Source organism: Odontesthes bonariensis, chromosome 1 (genome assembly GCF_027942865.1).
Source record: "Odontesthes bonariensis isolate fOdoBon6 chromosome 1, fOdoBon6.hap1, whole genome shotgun sequence".
In the NCBI taxonomy this organism is placed as follows: domain Eukaryota; kingdom Metazoa; phylum Chordata; class Actinopteri; order Atheriniformes; family Atherinopsidae; genus Odontesthes; species Odontesthes bonariensis.
Genome location: NC_134506.1, coordinates 39,876,374 through 39,901,083, shown reverse-complemented (window position 1 = coordinate 39,901,083; position 24,710 = coordinate 39,876,374). Strand labels below are relative to the sequence as shown.

The 24,710-nt window shown below is 40.9% G+C and overlaps 1 protein-coding gene across 3 annotated transcripts in view; it reads left to right on the top strand.

Annotated features, from left to right (window-relative positions):
• Nucleotides 1–24,710, top strand: part of nav2a (neuron navigator 2a) — a 242,925-nt gene that overhangs the window by 108,486 nt on the left and 109,729 nt on the right. For 2 of the 3 annotated variants that reach the window (XM_075466785.1, XM_075466776.1), the window contains exon 1: nucleotides 21,903–22,826. The exons of the other annotated variant lie outside the window; for it this stretch is intronic. In XM_075466785.1, coding sequence (XP_075322900.1) covers nucleotides 22,608–22,826 — 219 coding nt within the window. In that variant the 5' untranslated portion in view covers nucleotides 21,903–22,607. Of the gene's footprint in view, nucleotides 1–21,902; nucleotides 22,827–24,710 lie in introns of those variants that run through there. 3 annotated transcript variants of the gene reach the window in all.

The window sequence follows — 24,710 nt, the reverse complement described above, 5'->3', positions numbered from 1 at the left end:
CCGACGTTGAGCACAGATTTTAAAGACAAATGCCTCGGATTCGTCTTTGTTTATTGGGAGAAAATTCTGGAACATTTAGTAGTTTATCTGCTTAAGTTGCTAAATTAGTGCTTATAAGAGATTATAGTCCTTGGCGTCATGCTTGTATGAAATTGCATGTCATTTGCACAATTATGGAAGCACATTTTGCTCAGTTTAATTTCATTTAATTTTGTATAGCGCCATTTAAAAACAAAAGTCATCTCACGGCACATTAAAGTAAACAAGTTCACTACTGTCCCGTTAGAATCAGTCTAATTCAATCCAATTCTAATCACATTAATTCTGATTCATTATCATATAATGTGTAAACAGATCAGACTGAATCGTCACTGTGCAGTGACTTCAAACCTCCCATGACTCCAAACCTGATGTCCTTTAGAACTGGAAGAGACTTCCATCAGAACCACATTCAGGAAGAGTAGCCATGTGCCTCGACCGGTTGGGGGGTGAGAGGACATGACGGGGGTAAAAACGGGGGTACAAACGGGGGGCACCTGCTATGGGAAAGAAGAAAGAGATGTAACCGTGTGGAAATCTACGTTATTTTTGTTTGCTTAGATGTGTGATTTCCTTTCATTTAAATACGATTCAAACCAGTTTAGTGTATCAGTAGGTTTTGGTCAACTGTATGAAATGTAGCACTGAGATCCAGCAGAACTGGAGACAGAAGGGTTGCCATTGCCATAACACCGTTCTGCTTCCAGCCAGTGCAGAATGTTCATCTTGATATAAGATTAAAAGCAAAGCGTTAATTCTGTCTTCTTTTTTTTTTTTTTAACTGCTTCTTTAACAATGCTCATTCCTTAATGGTTGTGTTTTAGCACCTTGACCATCAAAGAGGAGAGGAAGTCCCGTTACCTCGTCTGGAAAATCAGCATCAGCAATAAATAGACTGCGTTTAGATAGATTTTAAAGTATACAGTACAAGCAACTCACTCATTCACACTCGTTCAGAGTGCCTTCTGTTCTATACATAGTCCCTTTTCTCTATATCTCTTACTGGTGAGTGCAGCAGGGAGTGTTGTGCATCTTGGCCTTCGACATGTTGACTGGAGAAGCCACAAAGCTTCAGATTGGTGGACCACTGTTTTACATCCTTTGCCTCAGCCATGATCCCTTTAATTAAGGCGGTAAGAGAAGCGCGTTTTTATTGGGAGCATGGTTGCAAGTTAAACAGATAAGTTCTTGTGAGAACTGTACAGTGCAGTTTTAATAATTGTGAAATAAGCACAAAGTGAAAATAATTTGATGCATTCAGATGAATTCTGTGGTTATTTTTGGTGCCTTCGTCACCACATTTGTGCAAGGAAGACATTGTGAGTGCATCTATTTTAGGACATGCACTGATGCTTACCCAACCCTAACTAATTGGCAAGTTAACAGAGAGTATAAATCAAAGTGAAGTTATGAAGGAAATGACCAGTTAAAAAATAATGGGTCTGACCGGAGAAGAACTAGGATATCTTGGATGACAGTCATGCATGGACCTCCCTCCATGATCCCAAAATGAAACTTTTTCACCTGTTAGATGAAATAAACATTTAAAGACAGTTTAGGGAAACGCATGAGACGATATTTCTTTTCATGTACACAAAAACAAAGGTGTGTGTTCAAGAGGAATATACTACATATGTTTTATTCTCTATTGATTATTTTAGGATTAAACAGTTCTATGAATTTGATGTTTTAACTGAAACATCACAGCCGAGACGGGCTTCTTAATTACTTAACTGCCCCTTTACCTTTTGATGGATTTGATTTTATTCTGGTATAATCATTACACTGTTTCTTTTTAAAACATGGCTTCAAAACTGTAGAGAGTTGTGACTTTATTCCGCATTCTCAGAGCATTTTATCAGGTCAAGACATGAGATTAACTTGTGCTGTAGTTGTAGTCATCCCCAGACAGGCAGTGGAGGCTGCAGCTCTTTTTTTTTTTAATGTGCTCCTCCTCAGGACAGTTTAGTGCTTGTTATTGGAGAAAATGTGCTGAAATGCTTGAGCTGAACTGGGTCACACTCACTGACGGAGAGAGTAGGAAAGAGAGGAGCAGGAAAGAGAGTCGGACGACAGTAACGCTGGGTATTTGTGGCAAAATCCTCCGGGGATGGGGGTTTAGAAAACGAGCTGTCTGTCACTCTCAGCATCACACAACCAATTCAGCTATAGCCTGTAACTTCCTCACATCCATGTTTACCACAGATCTGGACTCTGTGGGTCTGTGTGTGGCTTCTTTAAGCTGTTTTTGTGAAATTGGATCCACAGGGGGCTGCAGGATAAAGGCCGAGATGAATTGAGGTTCAAGGAAAAAACTCATGAGGGAATTCTTCAAGGTTTGTGTGTATTTTGTGCACAACCTTATACAAATTATTCTGTGTTGTTGCACACAAGTGTGTGCTGGTCTGGAAGTGTGCTGGGAGGAGAAGGAGCTGGCAGAAACTCTGATGTGATCTGACGTGGTTGAAGCTTGTAAAGGACGCTTTGGGCCTCTGTGACAACCCAGTGCGAACCAGCTAACCCTCGCTCTACCTTCCCATCCTCTCTACTTCTCCCAAAAAGCATCTCTCTGTCCAGCTCAATCCATGCTCCCTCTATTTGTTGCAGGCATTTTTCTGCTCATACATCTCGTTGGACTGTTTTATGGCCATTTAGTGAGCCCATCTGGTTCAATGTAGACATCTGCGTACTTTTCCCTTTCATATCTGTTGTTGTTGTCCATGTCTCTCACCATCACAGTAATCATCTGCTGTCAGCTGGTGTGAAATAATGAATAGGTCCATCTCTCTATGTCCATCCTCTTTATCTGTCACTTCATTGATGAGCAACTCTGCTGAGGGCAAAGACAAACCAAGGAGGTCCACCATCAGAGAGATAAACAACAAAGCTTCTCACGAGTGTGTATGTTTTGTTTGCAACATTTTAGTGACACAGGAGAGTGTTAATGTGCATTGCCTGTGAACATGTTTACGGAAGCTTCGTCAAGTCTGAGGTGCAAACCCCAGTAATGCTGCTTCCATGTCAAGTTGAGTGCTAGTGAAGAGCAAGTGTTTACAAATGACAGGCAACCATTAAGTCTTAGAGCTTTGATACACACTATTTTTTTCACAGGAGCCACATTGGCAGAGCAAAATCAAGGGAAGAGCCACTTTTACGACAACATACTAAAGTTCCCTTTTGCAAATATGCATTTCTACATATAAAACATTCCACAAAAAAAGAAACGACACGGCCAATACATTTTCAATTAAGACCACATTTACCTTAATACTGGGGTGAGTGGAAGCTGGTCTGCATGTCCTCAACTTTCTTCATGTTGTATTTGTAGTTTGTTGTTGTAATCATAGTGAGACATTCAAGATGAGCATCGTTTTTGTGCTGGTTTTTGCCCTTTTTTTAATTAAAAACCGATCCATTTTGCCTGCATCTCGCGCTGGCTAAAGGAGCTAGCGTGCTCTGTGGTCAAGTGTGACGGTGGTTTAAGCGGGCTGCGTTGCCAGGTTTAACAGAGCCCCCTTTAGGAAACACCATTAAGCCTTAAATAATAAATAATAAAATTACTTAATACTACAAAAACGCAAACTTAATAAAAATACTTAATACTGTGCAGTACTGTGTGTTATTTAAAAAAAAATATTGTTATTGTTACCATATTGTTATAAGCTACTGTGCGAGTGTGAGCCACCAATTAGAGCTTGAGGAGCCGCATGTGGCTCGCGAGCCGTGCAATGAGTATCTCTGTCTTAGCCTGATTTTTGGATATCGTCCTATTTTTTGTTGCATCTGAACAAAACCACAAGACTTCTGGAACAATGTCCTTTGGACAGACCAGACCAAAGTGGAGATGTTTGCTCATAATGCACAGCAGCACGTTTGGAGGAAACCAAACACAGCATATCAGCACAAACACCTCACACCAGCTGTCAAGCACGGTGGTGGAGGGCTGATGATCTGGGCTGGTTCTGCAGCCACAGGACCTGGGCACCTCGCAGCCATTGAGTCCACCATGAACTCCTCTGGATACCAAAGTGTTCTAGAGTCAGATGTGAGGCCGTCTGTCCGACAGCTGAAGCTGGGCTGAAACTGGCTCATCAACAGGACAAAGATCCCAAACACAGCAGCAGATCTACAGCAGAATGTGTGAAGAAGAGAAGAATCAAGGTGTTGCAACGGTCCAGTCAAAGTCCAGACCTCAACCTGATCTCAGTTTCATGCAATGAATTGAAACTACAAGACTGTTAGAGACTGATGACACTCAAGGTGCTTCTACAAGCTGTTGAATCATTGGATGCATTCAGTTTTTTTCACACTGCTTTGAGGTTTTGGTTTAGCTTTTTGTAATTTAATTGTGGTGTTTTTCTGTAGATTGTTTTTACCTGGTTGTAAGACCTGGTAAAGAACATTTTTTATTATTATTTTTTTTTTAAATGTCCAGATACGTAAAAAACTAAGAATTGAAAAAGGATGTTCACAGAAGTCGCTGTAAATAAGGTAAATAAGAAAACTCCTTGTAAAGTGCTCTATAAAACATTGATAAGGTTAAAAGTGCTGACCAAGGAGTTCCTCCTTTACTAACTTTATATGTTTTAAAAACAGCATTAATGATAAGGTTTCACAATTCACACAGTAGAGGCTGAAAAGTGTATGAAAAGTGTTATTAGGATTTCCATATTTCAGTGCTTTGACTTTCCTGGTGGCTGAATGAAAGCGATAAAGAGCCGTAAAAACCTGCAAACCTTGAACACACTTTTCATCACTCTGTGTTCTATGAAATGAATTCACTCCCAGGTTTCAAGCTTTCTTCAAACAATGAAATAACGCTATCAGCCCACATGATGAGTGCGTCTCTTCAACTCAAGCTTGCACAATCCGTTGCCCCTTTTTGTCATCACAAGGATGAACACTTTCATCCTTTGTGTGCTTCTTCTCTCCCTCTCCGTGTCCTGTGCTGCTGTATCTGTGTTTCGGCGTTTGGCGTCGGGTCGGCGTGAGTGCTCTGCAGAAAACAGGATTAGCTCTGAGCAAACTAGTAGGCGACGTGGAGCGGGTGCCTTCCTGACCCAGCACGCTGTTGGAAGCAGGCCAGACCCACTCACTAAGCTCTTTAAAGGATTGCTCACTGATAAAGAGCACATCTTCTAATCTGATCTCCAGATTGCTACTGTCAGAAACAATAGAGGTGCATTTAAAGTGGCATCTGTTGCAAGGAAAGCACCACTGGCTAGCTTAACAGCCAGCATTTCAGTCTGACTTTTGATGGAACGTGACTCAAGGACGATGTCATTAAGATTTGAATGGGAAATGATGCAGGGTTTGATTTTAGATGCAAGTATGCAGTCATTCAGGTTGAGATAATTAGATTTTTATAATCTTGTTCTGATGATTTGCGAACGAATGAAAGTGACTGTATTATACTGATGGAAGCCTTCAGTTCTTATGTCACATTTAATATTTTAAGCAAATATAAACGAGTTATCTATTAAAGAAATGTGTAAGGGGAAAGCATGTACGTATGCTAGATCTTAGATTTAAAGTTGAGACACTTAAAGAGAATTGAGGGGATTTAGATTGTATTTCAAGTGTGGTAAAAGTTGTAACTGCATTTTTCTTTTGAGTAATATTGCATTGAGATACAATATTCATGTTCAGTTTTATGAGTCAGTGATTCAGTGCATCTCGCCTACATTAGGATAATAAGAAAATGTTCATTCTTTTAAGAATTAAGCATTAAAAATTCAGCTGAATGGTAACCCAATTCTTGACAATAATATCAGCATCAGCATCAGTTCTTCCATCCATGTATCCATCCATCCTGAGAACATAAACCCAGAACTATATCAGGGTTCTGTGACATTTCTCTGAGGTTGAGTGTGAGGATTTTACTTCTTTTCTTTGCTTTTTATTGCTTCTGCGACTTTAATGAATGAATCGGAATACAGAGAACGGATTGGACATCTTTTCCCTAAATCTCTCGCACAGCAGGAGAAGGTCAAGTCTGATGTTGCCTTGCACAAAAGAATGATCCCAGTCTTTTCCACACAATGAAACTTACTGTTACCATAATTCCGCGCTGTTTTTCAGTATTGGATCGGTATCGGACGATACTAAACCTCAGATATCAGTATCGGTATCGGAGGTGAAAAAAGTGGATCGGTGCATGCCTACTTACAATCCACTCACTTTTTATGCCCTATTTCCACACACATAATGGATAATACAGTGTGCATGCAACTTGTTTGACAGTGCTGGCAAGTTGTCTCCCCCTACAAAACCAGCAACATTAGCTTGGCGGCTCTGGGGGATTTTGTATCACCTTCATTCTTGAATGTAGTTGGTGAGTAACTGTCCATTTATTTGTAAACATGAAAAATATTCTTATTCACTAGGACTATCCTGTCCAAATCTGTGGTTGCCATGTAAACAAAGGGGATAATGGCCCATACTCAGACTTCAAACCAGGAAGACATTGGTGGCAATGGAATATCTTAATATCTTCACCCAGAAAGAAGTTTTTTTTAAACTTATTTTTACATGTTCACGATGGCCTAAAAAGCTGTGAAACAGGAAAAGAAATCTGTGTGTGGAGTGAGATTCAACACGACCGAATCAGGTCATGTTAACCCGTTGCAATGAGGCCTCAGATCTTTTTTGTTTTGCTCTGGTGGATTGTTGTTTCCATTAGTAGAATTTTTTTTAGTGACTTTCTCTAAAAAGTGATGGAATAATTCTTCAGTCCGTCTTCCTTTCTGTCTCCTACTGAAGTATCTGCAATCTTTGGTTGAACTACGTGGGTTTTTTTTCGTGTGTTTGCCTGCTGCCCTCCGTTTTACGCACCAGCTTGTGGTGCAGCTTTCTATTAGAAACATCCCTGCCAACCTCTGCCAAATTAGAGCCTTTAATTGCTGTTCCCTTTGTGGGTGTGAGCTGCTTGTGTTTCCTCTTCTCAAGCTGTTTGGCTTTGAACATTTAAAAGTTCAGCTTTCAAATTTTTAAGGTTTTTTACAAGATTTCATAAAATTCAGTTTGTAACCCTTTTGGATTCCATCAAAGCCTTGAGGCAGGAAATGAGGCCTTAAGATTTGATTTCCTTTCTCTGTAACCAGTGTGCTTACGTTGGGATTCTCAATCGTTGTTTGTGGTGATGTTAATTTCCTGCTTGCCTTTGAGGGCTCTTACTGGAAAATTGTGTCTATCCCACAACTTGTTTGTCAGTCTTCCTTATATATCTCGGCATTAAAGAGGGTCGTATGTTTCTCTGTGTTAAAACAGGTGTAAGTGCTCCAAATCCCTGCCACAAAACAGGTTTTATGGGCTTTACATCACCGTGCAAATAGCTTTACCAACTGAATGGAAGCTGTGAGTAAGTGGGGCTAAACTGGGTGGGCAGTATTGGCAGGACATTTCAGCTTTGGCTCCCCACAGGCACAAATAGACCATAAACTTAACGGGTGGTTCCTCTAAATGTTTCAGCAAGTTGAGGGCCAAATTTAGTAAAGGTGGTTTCTCACGCTTGCCTCCTTTCTGTCAAACGATGGATGGAGAAGAACTTCTCGACTTCCCTTCGTCTCATTTCCAACAAAGTTACACTTCAGCCTCTACAAGCGTCTTTTCGTGCGGCATCGGGAATTCTTCTGAAGCCTTTTTGCAGGTCTTTTTACGCGTTTCACTTGTTTTATGACTTGCTTATTCCGAAATCATTAAAAGCCTAAGAGGCGTAATTGAACCATGGGAACATGCATCAATAAAATGTATTTCAGCCTTCTATTCTTTTTCTTTTAATGGAACATGCTTTGATATAAGTGTAAAACTGATCGATATAACAGACTCACAATCAAAAGGACATTTTGTATGATATGCCCTGATAAAATGGAAAATGCTGCTGTATATCATCCAGTCACTAACACATGCTTCTCTTTTCTCCTGCTCCCCTGGCTGATGCTCTGACCTTCTTGTTGCAGGTAAGAAGTGCTTTTTCTTCCCCCCTCTGTCCCCTTGTTGTTTCCTCTGCAGCAACCTCGTTTTAGATTCAGCTGAGCGCGACTTTCTGCCAAACACTCGGTCTCTCGACAGAAGCTCGCATATGTATGCCAGATGGAGGGTTGAACTCAGCAAGTGGGTGCTGTGAGATGAATCTTAAAATTTCTGCGTCAACTCGATGTGCTTAAACACTCACACATACTTCCTTACAGCTTCAGAATGTGCGTCAGCGTTTGGAATCTCTGTATTTGGAGTTTGGCTGAAAGTAGAGCTACAGTGTTACCTCTGAGTTCAGCATGAAGGAAAGACCACACATTGTTTTAGTCGCAGTGTGATTCACACTCGGTGCACACAACAACACATGGTATCTTTTCTCACTCTATTGACTGTCCTGACCTTTTACTCTCTGCTGTGGTGTTTAGTTCTCTGCCAGCTACGCAGAAGTTTAAATCAATGCCTCCCACAGTTACTGCGTTGCATCAAAACTATGTAGGCACCATATCTGTGATGAGCAACATTCTGAGTCATAATATACTAATAATATATTATAATATAAGTCAGGTCAAGTCAAATTTATTTGTAGAGCACATTTCATGTACAATTCAAAGTGCTTTGCATAAAATAAAAGCATTGCAGCGGGGAGTGGAAGAAGCATTAAAAATACATAAAGAGAAACAAATAAAATGAAATTAAAATTATTAAAAACAAGCAACAGTCAAGATAAGTTAAAAGATATCGTGCAGATTTCATGCATAGACACATGAGAAAAGAAATGTTTTTAACCTGGATTTAAAAATGTCTCCATTTGGTGAAAGTTTAATCTCCACTGGCAGTTTGTTCCACTTGTTTGCAGCATAACAGCTAAATGCTGCTTCTCCATGTTTAGTCTGGACTCTGGACTGGACCAGCTGACCTGAGTCCTTGGATCTCAGAGCTCTGCTGGGTTTATATTCTCTGAACAGATCACAGATGTATTTTGGGCCTAAACCGTTCTGGGATTTGTAAACCGTCAGCAGGCTTTTAAAATCTATTCTGTGACTGACTGGAAGCCAGAGTAAAGATTTTAAAGCTGCTGTGATGTGTTCAGATCTCTTAGTCCGGGTTAAAACTCCAGCAGCAGCGTTCTGGATGAGCTGCAGATGTTTAATGCTCTTTTTGGGAAGTCCAGTTAAAAGAGCATTACAGTGATGGAGTCTACTGGAGGTCTTTTTGGGAGAGGAAACCTTTAATTCTGTTGATGTTTCTGAGGTGGTAAAAAGCTGCCTTGGTGACAGCTTTGATGTGGCTGCTGAAAGTCAGATCTGAGTCTATCAACACTCCGAGGTTACCAACTTGGTCAGTGATATATATTAATACTGCTAAAAGAAAGCAGCATTAACTTACGGTAGAAAAACTGTCTCAATCCCTGGCCAAATGCAGGACTAACAAGTGGGAGGTAAAGAATAAGAGACTTTATTAAAAAACTAACAAAAGGCTCTGCCAAGGCAGGAAACACAAAGTACTTAACTAAAACGCAACAAGAAACAAAACTCTGATAAGATTAAGCTATGACGAAGATTTGGCAATGAACGAAAGAAAAACCCTGAGAATTTATACTCGAGGAAATAATTAAAAACCAAAGAAAACAGAAAGCGAGGTAGCTGAGGTGCAAAAAGTGACAACAAAGACGGATAAACAGGAACAAGACATCAGAAAGCCAAAGACAAAGTCAAAACCAGAACACAAAAACCTTATTTAATCACATCACTCGACAGCTTTCGGAATCGAATGTATTTTTTATGTAATTTTGGTAAACATCCAAATTACAGACATGGTAAAAGTGATGAGCGTTGCATCATAGAGGACAATGGAAACTTGTGCTGCAGAACTGTTTCGTTTGGACAGTCTTAAACTTCCAAGTTGTTATCAACTCTTACTGCTGGAGTCAGTTGTAACTGAATCAAGTCCAACCTGGTGTTCTCTTCTTTATTCAGGCCCCTCTGAAGCCTGTGGGAGAACAGGTGTTTGGCATTTTCGGTCGTGGTATCACTTCAGATTATATTGTTCTGTAAAACAACACGGCTTACATTGTGTGCTGGTGCAGCTGAGTTTTACATCTACAGTACATTACATGTCCTCACAGAGTGTGACATTTGGATAACATTTGTTGGTGGGAAAAAAATGATTAATTGTAGGTTTGTTTTTAAAGAGGATAAGTGGACCACTTTCTTATATACTTACAATACTGAGCTGATGGCTACAATTCGGTTAGCTTAAGTCTCCTGACATAGAAGTAGCATAAAAGTATAACTATACACAAGGTGTTTTTTAAGTTAACTTTGCTTCCTTGGTAGAATGAGTCCTCCCAAGTTGCATCCGTAGTCTTGGCAAGGCTCCCTCTTAATATTTGGAAACCACATTATGAAACCGGCCTAACAAGAGGGAATAAGTCAGAGCAAAGGTCCCATCGTCAATTACGCCGAAGACACAGAACAGTTGAAAAACAGACGTTACTGTTAGCTTAACATCTGTTTATACTGGCAGTTAATACTTTGAGATAGCAGCAAATATGGTGAAAAAAACCCAAATTTAAATGCATATTTCACTGATGTAGATGCATCTTCGGTCTTCGGAAACCTGAAATTACACTGAGTGAAGGATGAGATTTGATGACAGGGCATCTTAGAAATGTAGCTGTTAAGAATCCTTCCTTGACTTTAAGAAGCACCTGCAGACTGGCTCCACTGTTATTATTCCAACAATACAGCTAAATACAGGTATTTGTGTATCATACTTGGTCCTGCAGGGTTCAGAAATGTGCAAATTCTGACTGTTCTGTAGCTTCAGAGTAATAATAAAGCAGCATACAATTTCCAGCACTTTGTTCAATCTGATTTGCATATGTTTTTCTCTCCAATCCGTTAATGCGTGATCTCTGCTCCCTTTAGCTCATGCTTTTCGTCTTTCAGCGTCTGATGTGTTTACTGCGAGTAAAAAAAAATATTTGGGCTTTGGAAATAGAGTGACATGTAAGATTGGACACCCCTGATCAAAAAATTCAAGTAATTAGAAAAAGAACTGATCTCCAACAGGCAAAAGGTTTCCTTTTGGGAAATTTTACTGTGGAAAAAACAAGGGATTACAGCCTTTTTACAGCAATTTTAGGCAATACGAAGCCTTACAAAATACTTTCACTCCTTAAACCTTGTTCCTACAATCAGCAGCCAAGGGCTCATCTGAGCAGTTTCCTGCTACGCTGAAAATTGAAATAATTGATGCCTACAAAGAAGAAAAAGGTTGTAAAAAGACAGCAAAGCACTTTCAGGAAGCGGCTTCCTCAGTTTGTAATGTAATTAAGAAATTGCTGTTGGAAGGAGGTCATGTTGAGGTCTGAGAGAGCAAGAGAATTCGAGAGAAGATAAGAAAACAAAGATCTGCTTGTAGGAATGCTGGAAGCACAAATTCAGACCACTTTTTTTTTCTTTTTTTTTTTTAACTGCAAAAGACCCCCAGGAAGATTTATCAGACTCTGGAGTGATATCACTGTATTTTACTGTCTGATTATTCTTACTTCGGTTGCCCTGTAGTCTGCCGAACATAGAATAAAGCTTTTTTTGCCAAGATAATGTGTGCTTCGAGGAAAAAAAGGGAGCATAAAGGGAGTCTCGAACTGTGAAGCACGGGAGGTGGATCTAATTTAACATGATTTACGTGAATCATACTTTAATCAACAAAAGGAAATGATTGTGTTGTGAAAAAATAAACGAATAACACAATAAGATTAAGGTGTAGCAGTGTGGACATCATCTGAGCTGATGGAGTCGCATGCAGCACTGGCAGCTAACACAGGTGAGCTCTCTGAACATCGAAATCTTTGTTTTTTTAACAGTTCAGCGGCGCTCTGTCTGCAGGAGGTGTACAGAGGTGTCAGAGTTAAGGTTATGTTCCTGCAGACACGTCTCAATGAAAGATTTAAAGCTGCATGAGCTGTCAGTGCTCAAAGGTGGTCCGTTTTCTTCACAATACTCTCACACTCCACATAAAAAAAGCTTGTTTAAATGTCCTCCTTTCTTCTCTTTGTGTTGCTCCTGTCGTACATCCTACACATCTCCTCAACTCGTCTGGGTTTGGGCTGTTATTCCAGGCATTTAATTGAGCTTTGGAAAGCTCAGCTGACATGGAAACTCATCCTAACAGACGTTAAAAGGTCCTTAGTACCAGCAGTAATCATCCCAGTAGTGTAGAAATCCAAACCAGTGGAGAAAAATGTTGTTTTCACAGGGAAAAAGTCTCAGTGGGAATGAGCAGAGTCTGCCAGTCTTGGCACTTCTCTTTGATTGATCATGTTTGAATAGTCTTTAGACTATTGGTTCAGCCAGTGACTAAGGAGACGTTTAACTGGTTAAAGGAACTGTGAATTTAATAAAATGCTTGTAATTCTGTAGGCAATCCAGCAAAACAATTTTTAAAAGAAGCCTGAGGTTTAAATCTACTAACTACTAGCAACTGTTGTCACAATTCACATTGAGCTTACAGGGGAATATATCCCAGAAGATAAGAAAGACGACTCAAACTTCTTCTACAAGACTTTTACATGAATTATTGATAAAGATCCCCAAGAAGAACAGAGACGTTCTTAGCTGGCAACGACTAGCGTTCACACGTTGTGATGCATGCCAGTTATAAGAATACTGATCATAGGGTACGATGCTGCAGGCCTCCATCCATCCTTCCATTTTCCACATGTCCTTTATTTATAACAAGGGCTACAGGTATTCTGAAACTGTGAAAGACACAAGTAGAAAAGTGATCTTGCTGTTTTGCTATTCGCAGCTTCGAACATTTTCATGCTGCCCAACCATGAAAACGCAGCTTATTTCCCATTATATGTTTTAGGATATTATGTACAGTATAATATGCTTTTTATCAGGGAAAACGCTTTCTGGTTGCATGCTTTCAACAGCTTGTGAAGGCGGATTTAGCAGAAGATAGCTGTTTGCTGGGTTCTTTTAATACAAATCTTCGCTCCTGCATCCAAACCGCAGCCCTAATGAGCCATTAGTTGTGTATACGTGCTGCAGAAAGGTTTGTTGGATATGGCTCGGTGAATGTATACACTCAATAATGAGCTGTGTATTCCCATGTGGATACACAGCTCAGGAAGAAGTGTGTCAGAGCGAAAGAGAAATATTTAAAATTTGGACAGTAAGTATATTCTGATTGTTGTTTATCCACCAGAGGATCGAAACAAACAAAAGAAGTGTTCAGCTTGTTAATGGCTCTAATCAGGCCACTTTACCTCATAGCTCAGATAACTGCAAGTCTGCGTTGGAATCGTGGTGGTGATACAAATAGTCTCAACACGTGAGCTTGTTGGTGCTTTTCGCTTGGCCTAAAAACAATTAGGTTGTGATTTTTAAACCAGATTTCCAGCTTAAACATGGCCCAAAGCTATTTAAATCCATTCTTTTTGTGATACACCAAACCAGTACAGGTACACATTTCCTCCATCCTGCATCTCTCTTTTTTTTGGTCTGGTCAACATCTCTCCTTCCTCTCCTTTCCTTCTTTGCTCCCTTTCTCTGTTGTACTTTGTCACTGAGGGAAGCAAAAAGCAATAAGTGGTTTTGTGTCACAGGAGTTTGGGGTAATTGCAATTTAAGCCTGGGGCTGACATTACGTCGGCTGCTTTATTGCACCCTGTTACATAGTGCTGTTTTAATCTCACCCATATTGATTATTCCATTAAGGAACAGAGGCTGATGCATTTGAATGTCACTTGCGTGTGGGTGGGGTTTGGTGTTTGGGGTATTTAGGACAGGCAACATCTTCTCAGCAGTACTCTTTAGGAACACTTGAAGGCGTAAAGGAGGTCAGATCAGCTTATACTGACAAACGGACATTTTGTACCATCGGTGGGTTTTGAAGCCCCCTCTCAGACATTAGTTGTCCTTTATTTCACTCCTCCATTCATGAAATATTTACCATCGTCTCCTTATATCGAGTATGAAGGCTAAAGCAGTGGCTGATGTTGGACAACGACAAATTGAGGATTCCTAGAAGTCATAGCTGCTGCGTAGTTAATTGCTTAGATAGAAGAATAAAACACGTCCAACATAATACACTTACACGTAATTAGCTAATAGACCTTGGATGAGCTATAAAAGCTAAATTAGTGCCGGTTGATTATGCAGCCTGCATTAAGAAGTACGAGATGAGAGGGTTTATTATATTTCTACTATCTGTCCTGTTCCACTCCATCGTGTGGAGTAGGTCTTCGGGACATTATGAGATTCCCTCCCCATGCACGCACGCACAGTTCGGAGCTGTTGCCTTGGTGACCTCTCTCTGCTTTCCTTATCTGTCACCCCAGTTTACTGCAGGGAGACTGTTGTTTGGGTGCCGCTGTCTCCTCTGTCTCGCTTTTACTCTCCCCGTCTGCGTGCACGTGCACGTGCATTTGCTGTACTTGTGTGTTTTTCACAAGCTTTTGCTCTTCTGTTTCACTTTTTTATGCGGTGATGCAGAGATCTTCATTTGTGAATGTTTGCTCTGGCGCATGTGTTTTTTTTTAAGGAAATTTGACCACTTTGTTGGACAGTTAGAACATCTTGTCCAGTGTTATTTTTCGGGGTCAAATTTGGATTTAATGTTATTATGTTGGTTTAAGTTGATTAGGGCTTATGAAATGTATCATATCAAGGCCAGAAATATGCTTGAAATTTAAAATTGTGCTCTCATACTCAACCAGCTGGTTGACGGTGTAATTTTCCAGATGCTCGCTTTAATACTCGACCTATTTCCCGAGGACCCCACGAGGGGGAACACCACCAAACTCTCTCTACTTAAACTTTGGATTTGCAAAATGTTAACAATGAACATTGAGACGAGGAGGTTAGTGTTTAAATGGTCTAAAGATCACAGCAGAAAAGCAACAATTGCAGTGTCACAGATATTGAAGGATGCCGTGTGTCTTGTCACATTCAGATTATTATTATTATTATAAAGAGTTTATTTCTCTATATACGGCTCTGGTCACATTTGCCCCACACTGCCTCTACTGGTCACTTCGATATTGCATCTTGCGCACATGTAGCGTCAATTTGTGATGCAAGCACTTAAAGGTGGGGTATGAGATGTTTTCTGTAGCATTTTTCATCATATTGTCTGAAAACCTCCTCACGACCCCATTGCACCCACTAAAATAGAATGTTTGGGAAAAAAAATCAATATTTTAGTCCATTGTAGAGGGTGTAGCAAGAGGAAATGTCTGACCAATAGAAGTACTGATGAGAGTTACTTCTATTGGATTCTGACACGCCAATCAACCGTCAGCCCCCCTCACCCCTCCCCCCTGCGCGAGACTCGTGACTCGTTCATGTGTTTTGAAGGCGTGGTTTCGAGGGGTGGGCTGAAGGGAGAGGCAAGGTTGTGTATTTTCAAAAATATAGCATGCAGGAACCGTTTTCCAAGATCTCATACCCCACCTTTAATCAAAAGCAAGCCAGAAAGTTTGGGCAACGCTGTTATTTAAGGACTCAGTAACTTAATACATATGATTCTTCTAAATGTGGGTCATATGCTCATATAAGTCCCTTCACCACTGTGCATGCCGATCTGTTAATGTTACCAAAACTATTTTGATATGTTTGGTGTTGAAAGTGATACGTTAATTACTTGGTGAAATTAGCACCTTTAGTGCGGTCAAATGAACGGGAAAAAATTATTTCCAGACAAAATATCATGAGTTGTAGGGTTGTGGATTTAAAGTAACAATATTATTTGCAATCAGTGGGAATTATTTGACAGTTTTCTAAATGACCTCCACACAGAGTTGTCTACTGGCTGTGGTCTTTAGCTTTGGACGCCATTAGCATCTAAGCTCACAGCGACACACGACACTGGAGTCTGAGAATAGTGAAGCACGCCTCTACCTTTGTGTGAAGATTAGCCAACAGCTTGATGTATTCTCCCATCTGGTTTTGGTTGGAGCCCATTAACTAAACAAGTGTTGTTTAAAACAAGATTGTCCCATATTAAGGCAATAGTCACACAAAACATTCTAATTTCTTATAGTTTAATGACTAATCGGTTTGCACTGTAACTTTTTACTTTAACTTTTACTATTTTTATTCTTTTTGATATTATTTAGATATCTTTATAATGTGTGCCTTATATCTTTTTGTATATCCAAAGCCAAGAGCTCCTGAACTAAATTTCATTATGCCTGCATAGTGACAATAAAGATTCTTGATTCTTGATTCTTCTTATATGTGCATGACATAACGTACATTCGGGTCTGGCTGTTATTCACCTTTTTATTAGTCGGAGAGAAGATGAATCATAAAACCAGCTTATTTGGTGAGTAAATATATGTATGCATCCAGTTTTCCTGTTGTTGCGGAAATCATCTTTGATTTCTGAGTTAAGCTTGAGTTTTGTTTTGCCTCCTAATGAAGTGGTTTGGATAACCTTTAGCATCTTTTTATAACTTGTCTCGAGTGAATACTGTCAGATTTGGGTGTTGGCAGGACACGGGTGCGGACTTCAGAGGTGCAAAGCAAACTGGGGTTATTCACAAAACAGGGTTTAACTAAAGGCCGGATGAAAAAACTGTGGGGACAAAAACATGAATGTAACTGTGACTAGAAAAAACAAATGACTAGACATGGCATGGACAAAAGCACTTAGCTTTGACGTGGCGTGGCGTGGCATGAGGGGTGAAAAACAGAAAGGATTTCACAAAATGAAAGTCAAGGCAAGTTTATCTGTACAGCACAATTCGACTACAAGGCGATTCAAAGTGCTTTACAGATACATTAAAACAGTAGAAATAAAAAGCATGATTTAAATTTTAAACAAAAAAGAAAGAAATAAGAACAATAGATAAAATCAGTAGTTAAAATGTGATTAAGTTTTGAAACTCAAGCTTCAGATTTGGAGAAAATAGGTGTGTCTTCAACCTGGACTTAAATCCACTGAGTGTTTCAGCTGATCTGAGGCTTTCTGGGAGTTTGTTCCAGACATGTGGAGCATAGAAGCTGAATGCAGCTTCTCTTTGTCTGGTTCTGACTCTGGGAACTGATAGAAGACCGGATCCAGATTAACTGAGGGGTCTGGAAGGGGTCAGCTGCACTCAAACCTGGAAACTAAATACTGAACTGGGAGTGATTGACAAATGCGTGCAGCTGGGGACAATGAATGCAGGTGACGTGAGTGAAACTAATGAACTGAACATGGGAAGTGAGGGAAAAACAATGGTAAAACTAAACATGAACTCAAAAAACCAAGACATAAAACAACCTAAAACATCAAACTAAAAACATGGACGTGACAAATACTTGTGTTTCTTACCCTGTTGGACTTAACAGAGTGTTTTGCAGAGCAAAAGCCGTTATGTTTCAACTGTCTGGACTGAACATGCAACTAAATAGTGTCATGATGGGCTGACTCAGCACTCGGCGATGACCTGTATAGGTGACATGTGACAGGGGAGCGACAGGATACCTCCCATAGCACACGCTGCCCCAGAGACCCATTTATCCACTTCATACGCACACACCGACCCTCACACATGCATACAGCAGGACACAAACTGGCTCAAACACTCGCCTCTCTCCTATCAGTTGATTCTATCATGTTATCTTTCTCACTTATCTCAGTCTGGTTTCATGTTTCACAAGCAAACAGGATTTTCTCCTCATCCTGGCTGGCTCAGCCAAATTGTGTGAGTGTGTACGGACATGCAGTGTAATATGCGCTGCTGTTTGTGTGTATTTACCCTGACGCTGTGTGTTTTGTTGCTAAGTGTAATTTCATCCATGCCAGTGCCCTGTTGGGTTTTGCGGACTCAGCTTCTTTTCCCCCCGTGATCCCACCTTACAGAGCTGCCAGCATTCATTAACGTGAATAGTTTTGTCCGTGTGTGAGGAAATGGTCTTTAGGTCAAGCTGGAGATCCTGTGCCGTCACGGTGGAAATGTCGGGCTGTTGCTCCGGTTAGTGCAGCTCTTGTCAGCGCGAGCCCTCTTGTTCTGCTCTGCTGACTCTGCTAATGAAATAGAAAGTGAGTAAAGTCTGTGTGTGTGTGTGTGTGTGTGTGTGTGTGTGTGTGTGTGTGTGCGTGTGTGTGTATGTGTCAGGCTGCATTTTAATTGAATATCTGATTCATTAATATATGAATATATAGACGGTTGTTTGGATGAGGACTGATGTCAGCTGACTGAATACATTTAGCTTATATTGAGCAGCTTAAATTGAATCTGGAGTTTTATCTGAGCAATAACAAAATTAGATGTAGTGTGAATCTGAACCTGTACGAGTTTATTTACAAGACGCTTGCTAATTCATACCATAAAACACCCCATTCTCATTGGCTACACAATTACCAGTAATTCCTGATAATGACACCTACTTCCAGTGAATTTGGTTTTTACCATCTAAACGAATGCACTGCCTCAGCTTTAATCTTTAACTCCTTAAAAAGCAGTCCAAGCCGTTACGTTCTGGGTGCTGCTGCCTCTTTAATTTTGTTGGAGCCCCTCAAAATGACCCGAAAAGCCAGGCCTACAATAAATGGAGGATAGATGGAATCCAGATTTGTAGGTGGAGGTGTTAAGGAGGAGTCTTCCTGAGGAAAATTGGAGCATTGCCTACAGATTCACCTGCAATAAGAAAATAAAAAACATTAATGAAAAAATTCAGAACTGAAAACATGGTGTAGAGCTACCAATGAGCCAACTTCCCACCTTCTGACGAGATAAAACATTCATGAAAACCTTCCTACTTGGAAGATTCTGAGAATTTACACCACGACTTTGCATTGAGACATGATAATTGAGGTGACAAAGCTCAACCACATCTCTACACTGACTCCAAGGTCTTTGAAATATAGATATTGTCATTCTTTGAAGGTTGAAATATGCCTCATCTTTTGCTGCAACATTGTGCTGATATCCACTGCATAGCAGTATTTCTGCTGTTTACCAAGATCATTGTTTGTTTTTGTATAAATCTAGACTCAAACTGGATTTTTCTCACTATATTTTACTATAAAACTACACAGTTTCACAGTTTTTGACGTTCCATAAAGCTGGAAACAGTGAAACTCTGTAGTAAAGCTGCATTCATAGCAGCAGATATTGATAATTTAGCACAGCACCTATGCAGCTCCTATATAAACTCTGTTGACATGAATATGTTTCCACAGCCACAGAGCTCTCTGAAAACACCCACCATCTACCCCACATGAATGTTTATTATTCTGGGAAGAAATACAGTATAAACATACAGCCGAGCACGGCAGTGGGTGTCCTAGTTATTACTGTCAATACCGCCCATTTTCTGCCAACCCAGCTCTATTATTAGACTGCACTGGACTCTCATCAGGTATCTTCAAAGGTTGTAACTTAAATCAAGTTTGACTGCTTTTTTCCTATTCCGTTAAATGCCGCGTCCTGATCCGCGACGGTCTGGCATATGTTTAGCGTCACAGGGGAAAGAAAATAATGGAAGTTTCCCTTGTTATGCTATGTATGACTTCTCTTCTTTCCACTTTCCAAATGACAGAATGACATATGAGGCAGGCGGGGTGGAGTTGGTGTATTTTCCTATATGTTTCAAAGAGTTCTGGTGTGTTTGCTGTCAGGATATGTGTGCTTTGAGTCAGGGAGGCCCCTGGCTTTTATTTTATTTATTTATATATATATATATATATATATATATATAGCACACAGTAAAATGATACCAAATCTTAATCAGGTTATTATTTGCATAATTTAGGATAAATGTAACAGGACTAACATGCTTAAACACATCATCCCCTGGATTAAAGTCTGTGGTAAGAGTGTGTATTTGTATGTGTTTGTGTGCTACATCTCAACAACTACAGTTACAAGATAAACCAAGATTATTTTTTATTTATTTTCTCCCTCTATCTGGAATACTAAAGAGTCCCACTCCATTTAGTGACATACTCTTTCCCATGTCTCTCATTGCTGGTAATTTCTGCTAATTTGTTTGGTCTGGGTTGTTTCTTGTAAGCATCTCCTTCACTAAAGATGCCCTCCCTGCCTTTTAAAGAAAACTGTGATTTCAGAGTAAATTACTAGAGGAGTTTCTGCCGGTGGTGTGAATCCAGTGAAAAAGTGCTGGCTTGTTGGTTGATTCGGACAGAAAGTGATTTTTTTTTTTTTAATGGGATTTCATACAGACTCTCGTGGTTCACAGAAGATGGGACCTAATGGTGCCACAAGCAGGTCAAAGTTTGTCTCTAAGCAATAGAATCTGAACACTTTATTGTGGTTTAATTCTGGAATAATAGCCAACAGATTGATTCTGCTTGAAATACCCAGACAGCTATTGAATGCACTGCCATAAAAACTGATATAGGAGTTAATTTAGCATAATCATAATGTTCTATGATGTTGTTTTACTAAAACAGTAATTTGTGGTTTTACACTTGTTTGAAGAGCAGTGAATAAGAAAACCAATATGAACCAAAAGAAAGCCTTAAGATAGAACTAAACCCAGCAACAGAAAGCACAGATTTCTCCACCTGGGCTTTAGTTTGGATGCAGATTGCAGGTGCAGGTGGGAGCTTAAACTGCCACTTCTAGGTCTTCAACAGCTGATAAAACCCAGTCTCGTCACCAAATGATACATCTGCAGGTCCTCAGCTATGAGAATTGCCGCAGATTTTACTGAGTCTCCTCTTTATCAGAGTTTGTGGGAAAAATGTTGACGACAACTCGTTAATTTGTGGCTGATTTCTGCAGCTGTTTGCATTCCTAAGAGTTGCAGAGGTCACGGTGAGAACTGCTCATGTGGTTCTTCTTATCCGTTATACAACCAAGTTATTCAAGTTTTTGCGATGCAGATTCTACACTCCGCTTGTGTCTTAGTTTATAGTTCTATAGTTTTTGATTTAAATCACTTGCTGTTAATCTCTGCATTCCTTCGTCACATCAGCCTTTACTGATGTTAGCCCAAGGCTGAAGTTACTGTAATTCTTCTTTTGTGGTGTTTTACTGCACTTCGGTGAAACCTAAAAGAATTGACGATTAACCGTCATAAACTAGGATTTTTGTGGAGGCTGCAAACTCCATTATGTTCTATCGGTGTGGAGTTCTTCACATCTGCATTGAGATGCACACCTCTAGGTTTTCCAGATAAAACCTGACGTCGTAATGACTGATCACAGCTTCCTTACAAGCTGTTGGAGTCTTCTTACGACACCATGCAACCTGGTTTATGCACTCCAGACCAGGTAATGGCATCGTATGTAGGAAAAATTTCAAATTTGCCCGACAGTTGGATGGAAAAAATGATTTCTCTAATTAGAACAACGTTTATTTAGTTTCCAGTTTTCATTTGGCCAAAAGCGCTGAAGTGATTAATGCTCCATTAATGCCTGCAGGACAAAAGTGCACATTTATCTGACATGTTTGTGTATTCTACTTTGGGGAGTATTGATTGATTGGAATGTTGTTAGAAATTAAAATAAATGCTCACATCTTTCTCTCTAATAAATACTAAGAATTGAGTCTACACTCTCGCAGCCTTTCGAAGCCTGTTGGGAGTCAGGATGATCTGACACCAGTCCACTAATTGGCCATCCTCATATTTAACGAGAATGAGGAGAGAATGGCTACACTGAACTGGCAAATCTGATTAATATTTCTAAACCCAAATAACTTCCCCAAATGCGGCATTTGTGTATGAAGAGAAATAAAGCCAAACAGCAGAGGATCAGAGGGAGGCAGGTGGGAGGAAGTCGCTGATGTGTGTTGAGCCTTTCTCCACATATGTCATTCTGATCTAAGCCACACCTGCTGCTAACCATGACTTACAAGAGAGGGAGAGAGGCTGTTGAGTGGAGAGTGGTGTGTTTCAGGCTGCGCAGTCACAGGCTGAGCAGCCGCTGAAGCGAACGGTCGCTGCATCGCTGCTGCCTCTCCTTTTTTCTCTCTCTTACCATCTGTAGTTCTCCCTTCTCTTCTCTCCTTGATGACGCTTGGTCTTTCCTCCCTCATCTTGAAGTGATGATACAATTTAGAGAGCTCTGTGGGAGAGGAACTGCTTTGCTTCCTTTAGGATCCTTTCGCCAATCGCTGACATTGACTCTGAACTGGGAATAAATGGAAGGCATTACTCGCACTGCCACCAGGCAACTGGGGATTCCTTTAAGTGTGAAGTGGAATTTTTGATTTTTGGATTCATTTCCGTGGAAGTTGTGAAGCCTTTCTATCTGGATGCATTTTTTAACAGAAAACCTGGGACATTTTGGTGTCTTTTGCACGAGCTGAGGCTGCTTGGTAACAGGAAACAGGTGGGAATTGTGGGTTTAAAACCCCTGCACTGCATGTTTGGGAGCTCAGCTCACCTCCCCGCTGAGATCCAGCAGGAGCAGCTAAGATCCAGACGCTGACAAATTGCACACATTACTTCAGTCAAGTGGTTAATCAGGGGCAGTCTTGCCAGATTGAGAGAGCACTTGTTGAAACCCTCACATTTGCAGAAATCGTCAGATCATAAGTGAGTCTTAATAAGGAGTCTTGCTGACGGCTGGCACGGGGAGGGAGAGCGTACGGTCATTAAGCAGCCGGGGAGAAGATGCCAGCCATCCTGGTGGCCTCAAAGATGAAGTCAGGACTCCCCAAACCCAAACCAGTGCACAGTGCCCTGCCCATCCCTCAGACCTCCAGCAGGCCGTCAGCTCTATCTCTGCCTCAGGCACCTCTCAAGACCCACATCCCCTCGCTGGGCCAGCAGGTGTCCCCAAGACCCCCGAGAGGCACTGCACCAGAGTCTGAGGCTGGCGGAAACCCTCAGGTCAGAATGTAAAAGACTCCCTTTCACCCCCACCTGCTGTGTTGTATTTCACTGTGCTGCTAATCCATTCAAATGTTGCTTAGATATGTGGGCACAGCACCTGCAATTTTGTAGTAAATAAATACACCAATTCTAAGACTCTTTACTTACTCAAACATGGTGAAAAGTCGATTTTTGTTTCAGTTGTGCACATAAACGACAGTATTCTGTACATCTTAAATTTAGTTTGTTTCCTCAAGTTTAGTGTCTTAAAAAGAATTTACACGAGCATAAAATTCTAAGTAATTATAAGAAAAAGTTGTTCTGTTGCGACAGCTTTGGACAGCTTACTGATCCTTGCAAATCAGCAAACAGAACTGCAGCATCATCATACTTTGTTTGGCTCATTGTGGCCCAATAGCAATGCAGTGCCAAACTGAGTGAGTTCTTGGAAGGAGACGAACCAGGCTGTGTCTCTGCTGTCCAGGATGCCAGCGTAGCGGGATGTCAGAGTGGCTGATTTGCTGTGTTTGTGAAATATTGGCTGCACTTCGCAACTCCGTGCAAAGGGCTGCTCCGACAAGAGGGATCGCTCTAACACCATGTAAGGCAGTGAGGGAAAGGAGCTGTCTCTGTGTTTGTCTGAGCCAGCAAGTGCATGCTCGCCAACCTGTCCAGCGAGCACAACTCTCGGAGCCACTCGGGCGTCCAGCGCGCTGTCCTTTAGACACAAATCTGGATCCAGTGTGAGGAAAAGATACAGGAGGCCAGTGAGCTCGGACACAGCACGAGTTTGCTGCAGGTGTCGTTTGTTTCGTGGTTATTCGTGTTTTCTCACTGACCTACTTTCCACCACTTTCTTTCTCTCGTTTCTGTCCCCCTTTCTTCATCCCTGTGGTGCTGAAGAAGGAGCCCTCTTCACCCGTGGCCGAGTTAACCCTTGACCTCCCCGGCCAGTAGGAGTGACCTGAATATTGCAGTCATATGCTTGAATCCTTCACATCTGACTAGCAGTGTTCATTGTTTACTGTCCTTATATCTGCACTGTGTCCGCCAGCCTCCACACTATGGGCTCACTGAACTGAAAGGGGGCTGTGAGGACAAATTGCTTATGTGGACTCAGTGGAGTACCTGCACAGACTTCATTGGTGATTTGAGACGAGTCCTGGCTCTCTGGAGGCTGCCTTATTCTTCATATATAACCAAGAAGCTGCTTCAACATACTGGGCACAATAAGAACAACTTTCCAACAAACAGCCAGGCAGAGTCCATTCACCCAGAACTGTTTCAGTGGCATATCTTGCAGTTGTAGATGCATTTATTTGTCTGATTTTTGGCTTATAGTGTACTGGTGCCCGTAGAAGTCTGTATACTGAATACACTGTCTTGGCAAAAACAAGACGTTTCCTGAATTTTACCTGGTAAATATGTTAGATCCTCCCATTGAAAAGTATTGATACGTTTTGGCTGGCAACAAGTTATTTATCTGTAACCGATGCAATGAATAGCGTCTCTTACTTTAGGCGTTATGGGTCTGCATCAAGCAACCAAGGAGATTGCTGAACCGCTATCAATCGGGTTAAGAATTGTCCAGAATTGTCTTAAAACCTGGAAGGAAAGTAATGAACCACCTCCTTCGAGGAAGAAATGTTAAAAGAAAAATGTTGAATCGTCTTGATCTGAGATCATTTTAAGATTTGGTGAAATAAAATGCAAGAAAATCAACTGCAGAACTCGCAGCAATGTTTAACAGCGAAAGTCGAAGCATGTCCACATGTACAGTGCAGAGAGATCTCAACATATGAGGTCTACACAGCTATGTGGCCTTATGAAAACCACTGTTGGCAAGCCTGAAAGAAGCCTTCATTTTGCCAGGGAGCATGAAGATTGGACCCGGGAGACGTG